This window comes from Astyanax mexicanus, chromosome 15 (genome assembly GCF_023375975.1).
Source record: "Astyanax mexicanus isolate ESR-SI-001 chromosome 15, AstMex3_surface, whole genome shotgun sequence".
NCBI lineage: Eukaryota > Metazoa > Chordata > Actinopteri > Characiformes > Acestrorhamphidae > Astyanax > Astyanax mexicanus.
The window spans coordinates 43949929-43970359 of NC_064422.1; the positions used below are offsets into that span (position 1 = coordinate 43949929).

General features: G+C 33.9%; 1 protein-coding gene across 1 annotated transcript in view; it reads left to right on the plus strand.

Annotated features, from left to right (window-relative positions):
- The first annotated feature begins 5048 nt into the window (after positions 1–5048).
- Positions 5049–20431, plus strand: part of nsfb (N-ethylmaleimide-sensitive factor b) — a 48011-nt gene continuing 32628 nt past the window's right edge. Inside the window, exons 1-8 of the mRNA XM_049464644.1 lie at positions 5049–5155; positions 7836–7924; positions 9093–9192; positions 11491–11530; positions 13951–14117; positions 15240–15347; positions 15685–15760; positions 17462–17617. Of these exons, the coding sequence (XP_049320601.1) occupies positions 5144–5155; positions 7836–7924; positions 9093–9192; positions 11491–11530; positions 13951–14117; positions 15240–15347; positions 15685–15760; positions 17462–17617 (748 nt within the window). The 5' untranslated portion in view covers positions 5049–5143. The remainder of the gene's footprint in view (positions 5156–7835; positions 7925–9092; positions 9193–11490; positions 11531–13950; positions 14118–15239; positions 15348–15684; positions 15761–17461; positions 17618–20431) is intronic.

Here is a 20431-nt window from a genome sequence, read left to right on the forward strand (position 1 = left end):
TCATCTGTAGCTGATGCACAAAAAAGCCTGCAACCAGTTTGTTGAAAACAAGCAGTTCAAGAGCATGGATTATCGTGTTTTAACGAGACCAAGATTAACTTGTCTGGCTCAGATGGGGTCAAGCATGTGTGGCAGCATTATATGCCATTTCCCTGAATGGGTGCTTTTTTTCTGTTCCCAGGGAATAAATGTGTAAAATGTATAAATGTGCACAAAATATTTGAAAATACCTTTTATTATTAAGCATAGACGTCTTGTATAATGACCTGATTGCAAAAGTAAGATATGTAAATAAAAACATTAATAAAAAACTACTTAGAACACTGAAATAATAGCATTTGTTACCTGTCCCCCACTCTCTAACTATACACTTTACCATGAAAGACAATTATTAAATTCCTTCACATATGTAATTGTTGTATTGTTGTGTGATTTCAAATCCCATATATGCTTTAAAAATATACACATTTCATAATAAATCCATAATATTTAAGTTAAATAATACACATTTTAGTTGTGTCCCTGGGTTTCACTCAGTCCTGTTACTGTAACACATTACACCATCTGAAACATCTGGAACATTCTACAACAGGAAATCACATCTACAACAGGAAGTGACATCATCTGGTTCTTCTGAAGATCATGGGAAGACCAAAATTAAGTTTCCTCATTAGTTTTTCTGTATATTTGATCTTAATGTAACAATGACTAAGGAGCTCAATCTCAACACTCAGTCCTGTTACTTAAATTATTTTTTACATCTAATTGCTTTATTTTTAAAATACGAATTTTGGGGAAAATCACTAGAATGTGCTCAGTGTCCTCATGCCGTTAGCATAGCCACCTTTTAGCTATTTTTCATGATTTGCTAATTCTATGTTAAAAACTAATTCCTGTTACTTTTATCTATTATTTCTATTACTCAAAACATAAAAAGTAACAGGAATGGGTGTCAGTAACAGGAGTGAGTTTCCAGTAACAGGAATGAGTGCCAGTAACAGGAATTCGTGATTTGTTGTCAAAAATATCAATTATTTGAACATGCAGTCAAATATTTCTTTAAAATAAAGACTATATTGAGAGAAAACTAAAGGAATCAATGAACTTGCTTTTAAACATGCCTTTTAAATGTGAAATGAGTTTTGTAACCATATTTGGATTAGAAACCTTGTAAAATTTTAGGTAAAGCTGCCTGTGATTGAGTAGTACATGTTTTGAATAGTTAAATACAGGTGTTGTCAGATTCAGGGTTAAAAATATATACAAAAAACAAGTTTAATATGGAATTATAATAGAGTTACAACATGCAAATGGCTCCCATTCAAATAAATGGAATGGCCCTTATACAAACTGTACACTCACCACTTTGAATTAAATCAAAGTTTCATTTCTATAGTTTTGTCCCTTGAAAAAGTATATATAAAATATATGCAGAAATGTGAGGAGGGCACTCACGTTTATTGGATACAGTACTGTGTGAGTTTGTGTGCTTCTGATAACTGGTATTTATTTGCACCTTTTAAAAGAGTCTTTGTTTTTGTATTGAGAAATGAAGGTTATTAGTAAGAGGGATTTGTGATTAAATCCCTGCTGGTGTTCATTACTCTGATGTACACATTACACAGTGATCAGTCAGTCTGATCCTCCTCATCCCTAATCTTAAAGAGATTTAACCAAACACACTGTTTCTGCAGACGGTCTGAGACTAAATTTACACTCCACGGGGCAGTTTATCAGACAGGGATTAAACCTGCTGTCTTTTAGAATGGTGGGTTTATGGGGGATAGTTTACAGTAGTCTATGACTGGGATTATCCCTGTCTGGGAAACTATACAACTAGCAAACTATCAATATTAGTAAATCAGTGTTGGATAATTGCTGTCTGTATGCTAAACACAATTATCTGTTGTAACATTATGTAAAGAATTTGCGAATGAAGTTGTTATATTACGAGATTAAATTCTTTATATTTCAAGAATAAAGTTGTAATATTAAAAGAATAAAGTCTTTATATTTGAAGAATAAAGTCTTTATATTACAAGAATAAAGTTGTAATATTACGAAAATAAATATATTACAAGATTATATATATTATATTACAAGAATGAAGTCTTTATATTACAAGAATAAAGTTGTAATATTAAAAGAATAAAGTATTTATATTACAAGAATAAAGTTGTAATATTACAAGAATAGTCTTTATTTTACAAGAATAAAGTTGTAATATTAAAAGAATAAAGTATTTATATTACAAGAATAAAGTTGTAATATTACAAGAATAGTCTTTATTTTACAAGAATAAAGTATTTATATTACAAGAATAAAGTTGTAATATTACAAGAATAGTCTTTATATTACAAGAATAAAGTTGCAATATTACGAGGATAAAGTTGTAATATTATGAGAATAAAGTTCTAATATTACGAGAATAAAGTCATATATATACTTTTTTTTTGAGTGGCCCTAAAATGCCTTCATACACTCTAAGAAATATAAGTACAGATTTGTACTTAAAAGAGTACAAAGCTTGTCGCTGGGGCTGTACCTTATATTGAGGCACAAAAAAGTACCTTTCAGTGAAAGTCCTTTTTTGTACCCATGGTTTTTGTGGCAGTAAAGATTATAAAGATTATAAACATTATCATCAACTGAATATGGCTCAAAAACTTGATGATACAAAATTGTCTGGCTTTCAAATAAAAAATGTGCAATGTAAATATATATTGTTTATTAGTACAGTGATGCAGAATACTGAATGTACCTTTTGGCTGCAGGTTAAATGGTACAAATTTGTACTTATTGCTGTTAGAAATGACTTTGTACTTCAGAGGGAACAAATCTGACCCCGTAAAGACCAATATTGTACCTTTGAGTGTACAATTATAAAGAGTGTACCTTCGAGTACAAAAAAGTACTCATATCGTACCTCTGTTTTTTAGAGTGTAGTGAAGAGCTACATGCTAAATTAATTAATGCTAACGTTAAGTTTAGTGTTTTTAATCACTGTCATTTAATTTTAATGTAATTTTAAACTAAACAGGAGTGAACATTAAGTTACACTGTGGGTCACTCTGATTTGCTGGTTAAAATATAATGTAATAAGCAGAGTTTTTCAGGTGGAGTTTAATCCTGATGGAGTATAAACTGTGATGAGGATGTTAAACTGAATTATTGATGTATTTATAAACGAGCAGTAGCCTTAACCGAAAATCATATGAAAACGGTTTATAGGTTTTATAGAAAAGTGTTTCTTCTGCTTTAGTCTGTAGAATATACAGCATTTCAACACCATTATTTTGCAGCAAATTTAAAGATTCTATATGTTTTAAGTGTGAAAAGAGAATATAATAATAATATAATATTTTGTTTATGAAATGTTTAAAAACAATTAAGATGTGAAAACGGTTCTGATTATTTTTTCTGAATAAAAACTTAACTGAACGTTGATTTTACATTAAATAAATATTAAAATACTAAACAGACTCTTATTTTGGTAGGTGCGTCTTTTATTTTGATAATCCAGTCTTCCGGTTTGCTGGCAGCATGAGCGTCATCCAGCGGTGCGTGTGGTTGTGGTTGTGTGTAGTGTGTGTGTGTGTGTGTGTGTGTGTATGTGTGTGTGTGTGTGTGTGTGTGTGAGTAAACAGAGAGCATATACAGAGGAGAATACCTACTCTATACGTTAATAATACAGAGTTAGTCGGACACCAGAGGGCGCTGTCGAGTTCAGAATGAATGGGTTTTATGGAGCAACTGAGCAAAATGTATTCATAAATGTTTATTAAATTGAATATATATATTTATATATACTGTAATTTATACATCTTTACTGCATAAAACCTATTTATCGTTAAAATATATAAATATACAGGTAAGTTTTCTTTGTTGCTTTAGTGAAATCTTTTATTCTACTTTATTTTTAAATCATAGGTTTATTGGGTTTTACAATATTTGCAAAATACAACAATTTACAGTGTCTGAGGAAACAACGCTGCCTAGAAATCCAGCTGGTCACTCCAAGAAAACACCCTATTCTGGTCTAGAGCTAGTTATGTATGTACATAATTGTAAGTATCTCCATTTATTACTCTTAAGTTAGACATATAGATACTTGAGTTTAAATTACTTCAGTAGAGTTTGAAGTATTATTGTTTATTGTTTAACTAATCTTCTTATTGTGAGTATCTGCGTACCAAAGTACACAGACACACATTATCCTCGCCTATAGCACAGTTAAACCTGAGAGCACGCTGCAGGCAGAGGCAGAAATAACCACAATAAAAGTGTTTTTTTTTAAAGGTAAGGAAATGTTTCTAAAAATGTAAAATGTATAAAGGACTGGTATGTTTCACTACTTTAAAGAAAAACATTTTATTAATAACTATTACTATTAATAGAAAAAAATGATATAACGTTAGGGTTTAGTGGCATTTTCATTTGATTCTTTAAATTCTAAGATAAGATAAGATAAGATAAGATAATCCTTTATTAATCCCACAATGGGGACATTTGCAGTGTTACAGCAGTACGGAGGAAAGGACAGAGAATCAGGTCAGGAAAAAATATAAACAAATAATGATAAATCTATTTATACAAAAAAAAAAAAACTATTGCAGGAAAATATATAAAAGATACTTAAAAAATTATATATAGTAAACAAAATATATATATATATATATATATATATATATATATTTATTTATATACATTTAGTGCATAGAGATATGATTATGGTAGGGTGGACCAGTATTATTGCACAAAGAGTAGCAATGAATAAATATCAAATAAATAGTAGATAAAAAAAAAGGTGAGAAAAATATTGATGATAAGGGATTACAGTACTTGTAGTGAGATGGATACAAAATTATTACAAAATATACAAAATTATTTAAAACTTTTAATAACTAGATATTTTGATAACTTTATTATTCTTTCTAAAATTAAATGAATATACTGGATAATTAATTAGTTAATATTTTTAATTTGTGTTTTTGTTGTTTAGCTCCATTCACTCCCATTCATTTTGGTCTCCCTCTCCAGCGGCCCCTGTCGGTGGGCGGTGATGTAGCGTTATAATATCAGTGGGCCGGCTCTCAGTAACCCGGCTGTGGTTTGGGCGCTGGGGATCGGTAAAGGCGCAGTCATGGCTGCCTGGGTGAGTAAATTTATTATTTATCGGAGTTTATTTAGTGTTTCTGCTGTACGGAACTGTGTGGGGGGGAACAGCGGGGTGAGGAGCTGCTGTTTAGCGGCCTGGCCGGGGGATCAGCTCGGCTCGGTGCAGGGGAATGATCCGGAAGGAGAGCGGAGCGGGTCTTATGACTGTCTGTGTGCTCAGCTGATTATTAATATGAATAAACTCTTAATTCTGCTTTAAAAAGCGTTAAAATCACCGTTTACTGCAGTTATAGCAAACACACTGATTACTGCAGCTCCAGTTTTACACCACAGAGTTTTAGGGCCATTAAAAAAGAATAAAACAGTTGAGTTTACGATTAAAGTGGTAATATTGCAATATTAAAGTCGTATTGTTGCAAGATTATGGGCGTAATATTACGAGATCATAGGCGAGATATTGTGTAAATAAAGTTGTAATATTGCGAGTATAAAGTTGTAATATCATAAGATTAATTTGTAATATTACAAGAAAAAGTCGTTACATTACAAAAATAAAGTCGTAATATTACGAGATTGAAGTCATAATAGTACACAATTAAGATCGTATTGCAAGATTATAGGCATAATATTGTGAGATTATAGTCGTAATATTTCAAGATTAAAGTTGTAATATTGCAAGATTAAAATCATAATATTGCGAGATTAAAGTCGTAATTTTACAAGAATACAGTAAAAACATTATGAGAATAAAGTCGCATTATCGGAGATTAAATTTGCAATATTGCGAGATTAAAGTCACAATATTACAAGAGATAAAAGTCATAATATTGTGAGATTAAAGTCGTAATATTGTGAGGTTGTGAAAGTTATAATATTACGAAAGTAAAGTTGTAATATTACAAGATTTTAGTCCTGATATAATGAGATTAAAGTCATAATAAAAATTATAAATCAAATAAATTAATATTTTTAGATTAGACTTCATTCATTATAGATTTCTCATGAATGAGAGCCAATTGAAATGAATGTGCTGGCATGTGAACATTGTTTAAAAACATTGATTTTAAAAATAAAATAATTGGATAAAATATTGTCCAAACTAAACTTGTTATAATGACAGACCTAATTTGAGGAGTTAGATAAGATTTTTAATCTAGGGAATGGTTGAATTCGGATTATTTATTTATTTATTAACTGAAGTAATATTTTAAATCTCTAAACTATTATTTAGTAGAAAAGCTCAAGCATGTTGTATCTATTATTAGCATTTCAGTGTATATAACTATAAATTCTGACAGTTTATGTACGTTCTGAAGATATAAATGGAATGAAACTGAGTGACCTGAGTTTTACTTCTTCACTGAAAGAAGAGAAAGTAAAAGAGGATAAACTGCTTTAACCAGCTATGATCAGTTCCTCTACTGCAGAACAGCGTATGTAAATTAGTAAAACAGGAAAAAGATTAAAGTTGAAACAGTAAATCTAGATTTGTTTTTTTGTTGCTGTCACTTACGAATGATTAAATCAGCATTTAAAAACATGCTTCCTCTTCTAAGTGCTGGGGATGTTGAGAATGTTGGTCAGGTGCCTGACACTTAACACGCAGTTTATGCACTCATTGACCTTTGGACATTTTTTTTTGGACATTGTGTTGCTAAAATTATGATTTATTAATCTTTTTAAGATATTGTAGGGATTTTAAATTCTGTGATGGTCAATGCAGGAAAGTACAACAGCAGTGTTATCAGAATCCCCCTCAAAGAGGCACTCTCGCTAGTTGCTGACAGTAGCATACAACCAGACTGGAACATGTTCAGCAGTATCCATGCACACACCAGCTGTTCACTGATCATGGAAACCACACACCAAAACCTCAATGTATTCATTATATTTGCTAATATTGGATTTACTGTGTTTGTCCTTACCTATCTTAAGTTTATTTAACTGAAATAAGTTTTATATGGTTATATTTGTAGCCACGCTCTGTCTAAATGCAGTTTTGTGTACTGTGAAAGAGACGAGGCCCATCATGTTTTGTCATCTTGGTCAAATACGCTTGGTTTAATTGTAGAATGCAGTTTATGTGCAATTTGAAATTTCTTTTTAGGTTGGTTGTTGTGGGATAGTGGCGGTGTTTTTTTTTTTTGCATATGTTCAAATTGAAACATTATTTTAGTGATATAAAGTGTGGGTTAAAGTGGCAGTCTGTATTATTTAGTTTCTAAACTGAAAGCAGAAGCATTTCTGAGTGGAGAAGAATATGGATAAAATATAGTGTTTAATGGTACCAGTGTGCTGAAACCACCATCCCTGCTAAACCTAACTATATATTAATTCTAAAAACTGGGGTGTCGGGTCACTTTTCGTGGGAGTTTATCTTCTTCAGGCCAAGTCACGCGTCTTTACGTACTTACGTCACACGTACAGCCTCTAAAAGAGATTCCAGCTCAGTTTTACTGAACGCGAGAGGCTGGTGGAGCAATGGAGACTTCAGAAGAGGAAACTCAGAGCTCAGTAGCTCATTCACTCATAGTAAAACCACTCATAGTCTCTCTCTCTGACTGAACGTAACCTGGAATCGGATTCACCTGCCTGGTTTAAAATTATTCTCTTTTGCGTCTTGTATTCTCCAGTAAAATTCCATCATAATCTGAACTCTGTGTATAATTTATAAGGTCTAATTTTGTTTTCTTGTTTTTGTTTTCGTTCCCATCCAGATGACCATGCAAGCGGCGCGATGTCCGACAGATGACCTGTCGCTGACTAACTGTGTGGTAGCGAATGAGAGGGATCTAAAGTCTGGCCAGTGAGTGTTTTATATATATATATATATTCATGATTATTAAATATATACACACAGTTTTTTTTCACCAGATGTTATAAACAATACTATAAAGAAAGTGTTTCCCAACCTCGTGGGTCAGGGTTACTATATTACGTTAGGTACTTCTACCTCTACACACAATTATAATACTGTGGGATTCCCCAAGGATCGATTTTTGGGCCTTTATTGTTTAATCTTAATGTGCTTCAATTACCTTTTGTCATTAGGTAATATAAAAGAAGTTATTATCAATACGCAGATGATACAGATGTAGTGTTTACTAATTTTATACCATGAAATAAATAAAGAAAAGACTGACGCTCTAGTTATCAGAAGTGAGACACAAAGAAATGATGTTCAGATTGTTTTAAATCACATGCATTTAAAGGCCAAGCAATGTGTTTAGTTGTTTAAAATTTAGTTTTAAATCACACGTCATGGCTTACATCGCTATGGTTCGAGACTTTATTTCTCCTATAGATACTGAGAAGCTTGTTCATGCATTTATTACTTTGAAATTAGATTATTGCAATGCTATTTAATCTATTGCACATCTTCAGCAAGTCCAGAATATATATGTATTAAATATATTAATACTGTAGCTCAAAGGATAATTTTAATGCAAACTGAACTGAATGTATTTGTTAACTGGAGGAAAAAGGGAATTGTGATAAACTAATAAGCAGCTATATAAATACTGTAATGCCTCTAATGGCTTCAAGAATAAATACTTAATAAATACTTAAATACTTAAACATTTTGAGTATTTTAGGTTTGTTTATAGGGTTGATGGACCTATTTAAAATATATATATATTTTTAAATAAGCTGTGTTAAAGTTGTTGGCCTATCTCTTTTTAAAGTCTATTGTTCACATACTTCAGCTGTTTTTCTGATAATAAAGTCTGATTTTATTACTCCTAACAGTACAGTTACTCACAAACCTATATAAAAGCCCAGACATGCAAAAAAAAAAAAAAAAACCCTATTAAAAATAATAATAATAATAAAAAATACTGTGATATACAGTGAATCCTTCAGAATCTTGAAAAACGCTGTGATTTATATTTTTGTCATACTGCCCAGCACTAATATATTGCATTGTGTTTAAAGAATGAACTGTAACTGATGTAGTATTTTATATTTTCTAGACATGTTATGATCAGGACCACGCCCACTCATAAGTACGTGTTCACTGTAAAGACGCATCAGAGCGTGGTGTCTGGAACCATTGCCTTCAGCCTGCCTCAGGTATCATAACATTTTACAAATCTGACTTCTGTCTGCTTTATTACTAAATATTACTACACATTCCTGTCTGTGCTTAATTGCTTTTTTTTATTACCCTATTTCACACTATAAGGAGCACCGGATTATAAGGCTCATTATGCGACACTAGTAAGGAACAGGGGTGTCACCATGTTCTCCTTCTAATTCAGCTGTAAAGCTGAATTATTTACTGTAATTATTAAAAAAAAGATCTTTAAAAGTTAAACAAGCGCTGGACGTTAATCTACATAGATTTCTCTCCTAAAAACTGTTTATTTGGGTGATTAAAGCTTTTCTGTTATTTTACAGTAAGTTTAGATTTACAGATTTAGCATTAGCAGCAAGCTGTTAGTTAACTAGTTAGCGCTAGTAAATGCTGCCCGATAGCACTACACTGAGTAACCCTGGTAAGCCAGGGTAGCTAGCGGTTTGTCCGACGTAGCTTGCTTTAACATAGTAAATGTGCTGACTACAGTCTGATATACTCCCCTCTAAATGAAGAGCTAGCATTTAGTGTGGTTAGCGGCTAATGCTAATACTGCTCCAGCAGTGCTAGCCGGGGGTTAGGATCAGGCTACAGGCTTATAATACTCACCTCTGAACGGTGTAAGAGCTAGAGCTTAGTGTGTATAGCGGCTAATGCTAATACTGCTCCAGCAGTGCTGGCCAGGATTAGCAGCAGGCTATAGTCCGATGATACTCGCCTCTGAAAGGTGAAAGTGCTAGCGCTTAGCAAGGTTAGTGGCTAATGCTAATACTGCTCCAACAGTGCTAGCCGGATTAGGATCAGGCTACAGGCTGATAATACTGATCTCTGAACGGTGTCAAAGCTAGTGCTTAGCAAGATAAGCGGCTAATGCTAATAATACTGCTCCATCCTTAGTGCTGGAGAAACTAGAAACACTAAAAACTCACCCTTATAGCTCTGTACTTCAGCGAAGTGGCTTTACTGCTCCTTAATACCTGACTGGTAGAATTCATACATAAGGAGCACCAGATTATAAGGAGCTCTGATGATTTTTGGTAAAATTAAAGGATTTTAAGTGCACTTTATAGTGCGAAAAATACGGTACTACTTTATATTATTCCCTGCTTTATCTCTACTAAAATTATAATTATTATTATTAAACTGACTAAATCTAAGCTCTGGTTATTCTGTCTTTCTCTGTAACCCATCTGTTCTGTGTGCTTATTGGGTGCAGAATTAGACTAATATAGAAAGTGCTTTTTTATGGCTTTATTTCTGTATGTTTTTCTCTTCCCTTTCTGCTTTTTTTTTCTACGCTGCATGCTTCTGTTCTCTCACTGCCTCTCACTGTCTCTCCTTCACCTGTAAACCCGGCAGCAGCCAGGCCTCTCAGGTACTGCAGCTACTTCCTCACACTGGCTCAGATTTACATCAAACAAAGGTGTAAAAGTATCTCAATTCATTACTCTGTAGGTAGAAGTATAGATACTAGAGTTTAATAAAATATTTCTGTAGAAGTTGAAAAAGTATCAACTCAAGCTTTTTACTATTTAAGTAAAAGTGTAAAAGTACTGGTTTCAAAGTAATCTAAGTATAAAAGTAAAAATAATGTAGGAAAAATAAAGCTATTAAGAACAAAAGCTTAGGCCTATGGTGCACTACTAAATATATACTTGACACCTCTGACAGCAAGATGCTGCACTATTGGCTAAATAATCTGATAAATATCCCTTTATAATGAATGCTAAAATAACATTTGATGTATAATAGAGCCATTTGTTAAGAGACGGTTATATATTGGTGTTTGTGTTTATATTTAAATGAATATGTTTTATGTATTTCAAATATTTGTGGTTTAGACCCGTGATTTTAAACTTCAGTCCCCACATGGACCCACATCTTTGCATGATATTGCGTGATATATATGATGTGATCTATTGTGATACATGTATCATAATATACAGGTGCATCTAAAAAAATTAATATCATTGAGAAGTAACTTTATTTCATTAATAAAGGAAATTTGAGTATTATATAGATCAATAGGTACTTTTGGCAGTGTGGGCAGTGTGCCAAGTCCTGCTGGAAAATGAAATGCATGCTTATAGCATGAAGTGCTGTAAGATTTTGTGGGAAAACAAAACTGCACTGACTTTAGACTTGATAATAAAACACAGTGGATCAACACCAGCAGATGACATGTCTCTACAATCCAGTTCCGGGTCCCCAGGATTTGAGTTTAATTACACTAGTTTAGGTTGTGATATGTAGTAATTAAGATTCATGTGTAACTCTTTTATTTTCTGTCTCAGAGGAAATGGGCTGGCCTCGCTCTCAACCAAGATGTGCAAGGTAAGAACCGTTCGACTGTACCGTCAGTTTTATTTGCAGTGCAAAAAACAGGTTTTGCAAAGTGAAGCCATATTAAATCTAGATGTTTTTAAATGTCTAATGTTTCTTATTTTGAAATTGCTGCATGAACATTTTGCTGCAGAACATTAATTCTCATTTTTTGGATTGTTTTGGTTGTATGTAACTGTATCTCTAGATTTTAAGCCTGAATATGTTAAATTTACTTAAATAATTTGAGGAAATAATTTAATAGCCTTTAATAATTTAATAGAAATTAAAGTTATGTTTACTGAAAACCTTAGTAATTTACCATAAGTTATTATGCCTAAGTTTTAAGTTAATTTTATTGAATTCTTCTGTATAGTGTACAGCCAGCACAGAGTTAGCAGCTTAGAAAAGGATGCTTGCTCTTACAGCCTACAACACAGAGAGAGTCCAGGCCAGGCCAGTTATTAATAAATATGTATGATAATATATTAGCTTTACCTAAGGTAGCCTTGGGGAATGACTACACACTAACAGTGAGTGTCAAAAATGGGGGGACACACTCAAAAGCCAATAGAAAAGAAGCGAAAAAGGGCAACAGACTAAACTTTTTACAAAAATTATTATTGAAGTAAGTTGATTCAACTCAACTGAGTGTAAATGTGGCTACACATGTTCATCCAACTGAAAGTAGTTGGATAATGTTTGGAAATTCATTTTTTTAGGGTTTACAGTGTAAAATGTCCAGTTGTTTTGCAAATATATGTTTATAAAAGCATATATAACTAACTTTTCTCTTTTCTAGTTATGTAATTGTCATAATTAATATCACTTCAATAGGCCTGAAAATAGAACCCTGTGGGACTCCACAAGATATGCCAAATCAAATGCTTACCATATAATACAAACAATCCCAATTACAATAGTTTCTGCATTAGCTCTTAATAATAAACTAAAAAAAAACTTAACCCTATGGACCCCAGGTTTATTAGACATAAAGAACATTAAGGAAGACGGTCATCTGATATTAAATGTAACACTTAAAGCAGTCACAGGTGATCTGATCACTTTTTAACTTGCTGTTTGAGTTGAGGAACGTCAGGAGGAAGTGATTGGTGGAGCTCAGAGCTCTCTGAAGCATGTAAATCTGGAACAGGTTTGATGTGTAAATTGACACCAGCCCATATAGTGCTTTAAAAACCCATAATAAAACCGTACGCTGAACTTTAAGACTAATGGGGAGTCAGAGAAGGCTTTCTGCATTAGATGTAATATGATCATATGTTCTGGTGTCTGGAAGTTCTGGAGCTGCTGCATTTTTGGCTAACTGTAGTCGTGCTAATGATTGAATTGATTTACCTTTTCTGGCTCATTAACTTGAATAAATTGTTGATTTTTTTTGAGATGCGTAAAAAAAAATGTAGCTAATGTAGTTCCAGACCATGATGATGGATGACCTTGCACATCTCAGTTTTAAGATGTTAGCATTCTTCTTATAGCCTAGAGGATCTTTATATAGAGCAACAATACTGTTTCTCACATCCTCAGAGTGTTCTTTGCCGTGAGGTGCCATGTTAAATGTTCAGTGGCCAGTATGAGAGAATTAAACCCAAAATACGACATTTAACAGCCCTGCAAAGTGCATTTAAGTATATATTCTTTAAAGTATACTTAACATGAAAAAGTACATACTTTCAACATTAAATTAATATGTACTTAAATACATACTAAATGTACTATTTTGGAGCAACTTATGGCAATTTAAGTATATTTCAATTGTAAGCTACAACATAAAAGCGTTAACTTGTGCTTTTGAGTTCTTTTTTGTGTATCTTCTGCGAAGTTAAGTAGATTTAAGTTTGTGTGTTTTTTAAACATAATGTTTAATGCAATTGAAGTATACTGTAAATGTACTTCTTTGTGTATTGATGCACATGTTGTGTACACCTCAATGCTACTGGAAAAAAAATACACTAAAGTGCACGTAATGCAGTATTTAATGGAAAGACATGTATATTTATACATATTTATATATACATGTACAGCTCTGGGAAAAAAATAAGAGACCACTTGAGTTTCTAAATCAGTTTTAATCAGTTTTAAATCAATATTTGGAGGAATAACCCTGGTTTTTAATCACAGTTTCCATGCATGTTGGCATCATGTTCTCCTCCACCAGTCTTACACACTGCTTTTGGATAACTTTATGCTGCTTTACTCCTGGTGCAAAAATTCAAGCAGTTCAGTTTGGTGGTTTGATGGCTTGTGATCATCCATCTTCCTCTTGATTATATTCCAGAGGTTTAAAATTTGGTAAAATTAAAACTGAGATTTTTGAGCAGAATGAGCTTAATATAGTATGATAGCTATCAGCATAGATCTCTCTCTCTCTCTCTCTCTCTCTCTCTCTCTCTCTCTCTCTCTCTCTCTCTCAGTGGCTACTTACACGTTCGACACGTCGAGGCAGTACGTGGGAACCATGACTCTGGAGGTCGACTTCCTGCAGAAGAAGAATGCGGACAGTAACCCGTACGACACCGACAAGATGTCCATAGAGTTCATCCAGTTCTTCAACTCACAGGCCTTCTGTGTGGGTCAGCAGGTACAGCTCCCTTTGGCCCAATCCCAATTCACCCCTCCACTCTAACACTTACTCCTATGCCCTTCTTTTTGAGTGTAACACTTCCTCTTAGAACAGAGTTAGAAGAAAAGGGGTTAACTCCCCTTAAGAATTGGGAAACCCTTCATTCACCCTATAGATACGTCATCAGGAGCGCTCAATAAAGTTCAGTAACCTAACTGCTGCTGCTGCTGCTGATTAACTAAAGTTAACTTTAGGGTGTATTTTATTGTATGTCTTCATAAAAGGGGGAGATGGTTCCGAAATTATTATTGTCCATTCCTTTAATTCTTTTGTGAGGGTTCATACGGTCATGAAAAACCTGGAAAAGTCATAGAATTTGAAAATACTTATTTCCTGGCCTGGATAAGTTTTGGAAAAATAAAAATACCCGAAAGGTTTTGGAAAAGTCATGAAAATTTGGTCTACCGATGTTTGTCTTTCAGTTTATAGATAGAGGAAATCTATTTTGAGCTAATAAAATACATGAGCTCAGAGTAATTCAGTAATTTAGCCCAGTTTACACAAGCAGTTTATTAAAGATTGTGTGTCAACATTTTATCTGATTCATTTTATACCTACTGTATTCAATTTTAACTATAGTTTTAGTTGATTTTTGGTTTTATTGTCCATGTCTGCACTGATGTTCTAAAAGTCAAGAGAAAATTATGGAAATTTGTTGGTTAAAACGTGTATGAACCCTGCTCTGTGACGCTTTTATTTTATTTGATGTTTTCGTTCCGCCTTAAATGCTTCACCCTCTGCCGTCTGTTGCACCATTTAAGGTGGAACGGCAAAGTTAGATAAGCTAGCTAACTCCTAAGACAAACTACGAGCGACCTTTATTATGCTTGTTACAAAGAATTCAGCTATAAAACATTGAAACTGCATGTTAAACTATGGTAGTATAAAAGTGCTAATCGTCACTTTTAACAAGGAAAAATACTTACATTTGTGGGTTTCTTTGTTCTGGATAAGAGCATCAGCTAAATACCAAAAAAGCACTGATAAAATGAGGTTTATATACATGTGTAATCCACTGTCGTAAGTCTGTACAGTAAATCTGACCCACACTTTCTCTTTCTTCACTCTGTTTTACTGCAGTTTGTGTTCAGCTTCTGCGAGAAGCTCTTCTTACTGGTCATTAAAGACGTGGAAGCGATGGACCCCAGCATTCTGAGAGGCGAGCAGAGCTCCAAAAAGCAGACTAAGGTACACTTTAATACTGATTACTGAAGAATGCACTAAATAATTAGCTGTCAAAATTAATTGACTTGACTAGAATAGTAATGATAGCGTAACTATAACCCAGCCACAGCATAATTACATGTGAGTTGCACTACTGAGGTACATTTATGACTGGAATAGCACTGCTAGATTAAATTCAGTCTCTCTCCGGGGTCCGGCAGCTGATGGCGAGCTGCATGACCGGGATTCAAACCAGCAATCATCTGATTATAGTGGCAGTGCTTAAGAACGCTGGAGTTACTAGAGTAAAGTTATTGTAGGGACTAATTTTGTACCTTATTTTTTCTTTCTTGTTTTGCAGATTGACATTGGGTTGTTGCATGGAAACAGTCAGGTGATTTTTGAGAAAGCAGAAAGCTCTACAATCAACCTGATCGGTTAGTATATATACATATATATATCATATGAACACACTGCACTGTGTACACCCAGACAAAAATGAACATTGTTGTTTTATTCTATAAACTGTGACTCTATGACAACATTTCTCCCAAATTCCAAATAAAAATATTGTCATTTAGAGCATTTATTTACAGAAAATGAGAAATGGCTGAAATAACAAAAAAAAAAGATGCAGAGATTTCAGTCCTCAAATGATGCAAAGAAAACAAGTTCATATTAATAAAGTTTTAAGAGTTCAGAAATAATCAATATTTGGTGGAATAACCCTGGTGGTTTTTAATCACAGTTTATTTTCATGCATCTTGGCATCATGTTCTCCTCCACCAGTCTTACACACTGCTTTTGGATAACTTTATGCTGCTTTACTCCTGGTGCAAAAATTCAAACAGTTCAGTTTGGTGGTTTGATGGTTTGTGATCATCCATCTTCCTCTTGATTATATTCCAGAGGTTTTTAATTTGCCTTTTTTTTGTTCAGAGCTGTATTTAAAAATATACTAATATACTAAAATATACTAAACTCTGCCACAAGATGGCAGCCCTAATACATCATTTAGGTTTGACTTTCATGACATTTAAGTAACTTTTATAGAAAGCTCTATTAATATTAAAAGTACTGTGCACACTTTTATGTAAAAAGTTAGAAAAAAAATTACACACCTGTAAAAAATTTGAAAAAGATTGGAGAAGCTTTTAATATAGTTATCATCATATAAGCAGCTGGTTTAGTAAATCAAATATTATTATGGTAAATTAGGTGAGCTGCTGATGGAATTAATGGAGTAGATCATGTTATTCATGTTGACATAAAAAAAAATAAAGTTAAAGTGGAAACGTTGGTTATCTATACTTTACTGGAGTCAATTTTTTTTTAAATTTTCACACAATTATCTGAACTTTCTCCTCCTTATATTTTAATAAAAACAGTCTCGTTACTCCTATTTCATTTCAGCTGGTTTTCATTCCGGCTTCTCATCATTCAATAAAACCCCTATCCAGATAAATCTCTCCATCCAGATAGAGTGAATCTGATTGTGATTGGATGTAGAGAAGTATAAACATATACCATTCCCACTCCCTATTGGTTTTATACTGTGAATATATACCCCCCCCCCTCTCCCACTCACACACACACACACTCACACTCCAGCAAGAACATAGAAGATGTATGTAGTCTAGTATGAAGATGATCCGTGCAGAGACTCAAGAGAACTCCAGACAAACTCCAGTCCAACTAAACTTCTTTAATATATTTACATTCTACTAAAATAAATACATTCATTTACAATCAGCATATATGCAGCTGAAACACTAGGGAACAGCCTAGTGCAAAATCCCTGATTATATTATCAACATTAACATTTTAATATTTTAATATTTATAGTCATAATGGCTTTTAGAAAAATGTGTGGGGTAGTGTACTATAGGACTCTGTGGTGCCACTTTTATACTTTAAGTAGTTTTGAGATCAGTACTTTTACTCTTTTACTTAAAGAGTAAAAAGCTTGAGTTGATACTTCAACTTCTACAGAAGTATTTTATTAAACCCTAGTTTCTATACTTCTACCTACAGAGTAATGAATAGAGATACTTTTCACACCTTGTTAAACACATCTACTGGAAACTAGTATATTTTGTATTAACTTAAAATTCTGATTTTATTTCTGATTTCTTCAGGTAAATCTAAGACTCGTGGAGCTCGGCAGTCCATCATTAACCCTGACTGGAATTTCGAGCGGATGGGAATCGGAGGTCTGGATAAAGAGTTCTCCGATATCTTCCGCCGAGCCTTCGCTTCCAGAGTCTTCCCTCCGGATTTAGTGGAGCAGATGGGTAGGTCTTAAAGCGTATACATCTCAACAGTCTCTACAGTGGTATGAAAACGTTTGGTCACCTCCTGATAATTGTTATGATTTTCCTTTAGTTATAAATCATTGGTTGTTCAGATCAGCATAATTTCATTTAAATATATCATATAGCAGACGAACACAATGATATTTGAGTGAAATGAAGTTTAAGTAAATCCCATAAACTTCATTTCACTTCTCAAATATCACTGTGTTTTTTTATGCTATATGATATATTGGTACCACTTTAAAATAAGACTACCTTTATAAAGGGTTTATAAATGGTTTACAATTAGTTTGTTAATGGTTACTAATGGTTTATTAATGGTATTAATTAGGTTGTAAATGCCTTAAAAATCATTAATAATCAGTTATAACACATACATAGAAAGGGCAACAATATAGATGGCTGTGGGTTCACTATTTGGCAAACAACAGGTCATTGTTGCCCTTTCTACGTGTGTGTTATAACTGATTATTAATGATTTTTAAGACATTTACCACCTAATTAGTAACCATTAATAAACTAATTGTAAACCATTTAAAAAACCCTTTATAAAGGTAGTCTTATTTTAAAGTGGTACCGATATATTTAACTGAAATTGCTGATCCAAACAATTATCAGGGGTGCCCAAACTTTTACAAACCACTGTAAAACGATTAGACGAAGGTAAATTCTCATATTTTAGAAGGTTTTGACAAAATACTGGGATATAAAAAAATATATACTTTATACTTTCTTTTTTTCTTTTTTTTTATATAAAAGACTTAAAAAGCTTAAAAGCTAATGTCCGTAAATTTGGGCATTTAGGGGAGTTAGTGCCTCTCTGGTGAGAATGGGTAATTGCACCGAGCATGCGGAAGAAGAATCATTTTAAACTGGGCGGGTGTGATGCGGTCTCCTTTCAGAGCGGATGAATCCGATTCCAGGTTATGTTTAATCAGAGAGAGAGAGGGGAGAGAGAATTCAGTCAGAAACTTCACTCCTTCGTTTCTTTGGTTTTACTACGAGTGAATGATCTACTGAGCTCTGAGTTTCCTCTTCTGAAGTCTCCATTGCTCCACCAGCCGCTCGCGTTCAGTAAAACTGAGCCGGATCTTCTTTTAGAGGCTGTACGTGTGACGTAAGTACGTAAAGATGCGTGACGTGGCCAGAAGAAGCCCACTGACACCATTAAACACTTTATTTTATCCATATTCTTCTCCACTCAGAAATACTTCTGCTTTCAGTTTAGAAACTAAATAATGCGCACTGCCGCTTTAAGCCATTATTATTGGCATTAGCCGTCTCTGTCTTTTATAATGAACGTCTTGATTTTTAAGAGCCGCTATTTTGCTTTCTCACTCCGTCTGTCTTACATAAACAAATTCTCACCACCACTCTATCACTCTCTCGCTCTCCACTAATGCGCATCTCTCTCTCTCTGGAACTCACTGTATGTCTCTCACTTTCTCTCGTTTCCTGGCTCGTGCTCTGTGTTTTTCTTTGACCACATCCTCTCGGTGTATGGGCTGGGAGAGGCAGAGTTAAGGCAGGCCGTGGCCAGTATGACTCACGCTCCTGTACGGCCAGTAGCTGGGAGAACTGGGCCGGCCAAAATAAACAGCGGCGTCTGAAATGCTGAGCATCGCTGCTCTGCTCCTCTTCAATTACTGTTAATGAGCAGCAGAGGATGGAAGGAAGGCTGTAAAAACGAAAGTGCCCTCTCTCTGAAGTGTATCTTTTTATTAGTTTCATTTATTTAATTTATTTTAATTATTTATTTATAACATTTACCAGGGCTGTCAGTGTTCAAGCATTAACCCACACAATTCATTTAGAATCAATTTAATGTTATTATTTTTTTAGCTCAATTCAATGCTTGTGTTGAGAACGTGATCTGGTCTTGATCAGACCCAGCTATTAAATATACTTCTTTGTAATGGAGCTAAACTGCTGATAAGTCTCAGTTTAATCTAATATATCAGCCAGATAATATACTGTTATGAACAAACGCTCTACTGCTGCTCCATGCTGTTTACACACTAAGAGCGTGGTCTCATTTAAAACACTGTGCAGTAGCAACTTTTTAAGCATTTAAAGCATCTTCACACCGCACAGATACACATATATACACACTGGAACACAGAGTCTTCTCATTATATTTACTTTCTTACTCACGCACCAGACAGTTCTGACCAATCAGAGGAGAAGATGTGCTTGCGTGGTTTATGTGTGCGCATTTTGGTGCATTTAGGTTTTTATACCTGTGTGAAACCAAATCAAACAGAGGGAGAAACTCTCCAAATAAACTAGATCATAGAACCTTTCACAACTACAGGTGTGAAAACGCCCAAAGTCAGTCGGTCTGGTCAAAGGAGTCTTTTTTTAATAGAGTCAAAGAAGGGCAGCCACTAGAGCTGGGTATCATTTGAAATTTTTCGATACCCATACCTTGAATACCTTGAATACCTTGAATTCGGTACCGATACACAATATGTACTTTTTTTTCTAAACCTTTTTCTAAATTACAACAAAAAAATACAAAAAGCAAAAATTATTCTGACATTATCAGCTGACATGAGTAATCTCGTTCTGAGAGAGAGAGAGAGAGACAGAGAGAGTGAATGAGAGAGAGCAAGTGGTTGAGAGAGAGAGAGAGAGAGTGGTTGAGAGAGAGAGAGATTTTAGCACAGTTGCAGTGTGTGGACAATGTGAATGATCTACATTTCCTTGCAAATTCTCTGCTTTTGTACGCCAGGGCGCCATTAGCTTTGTTTTTTGTTTTTTTACCACGCTACATGCTCTCTCCGCGTTTTG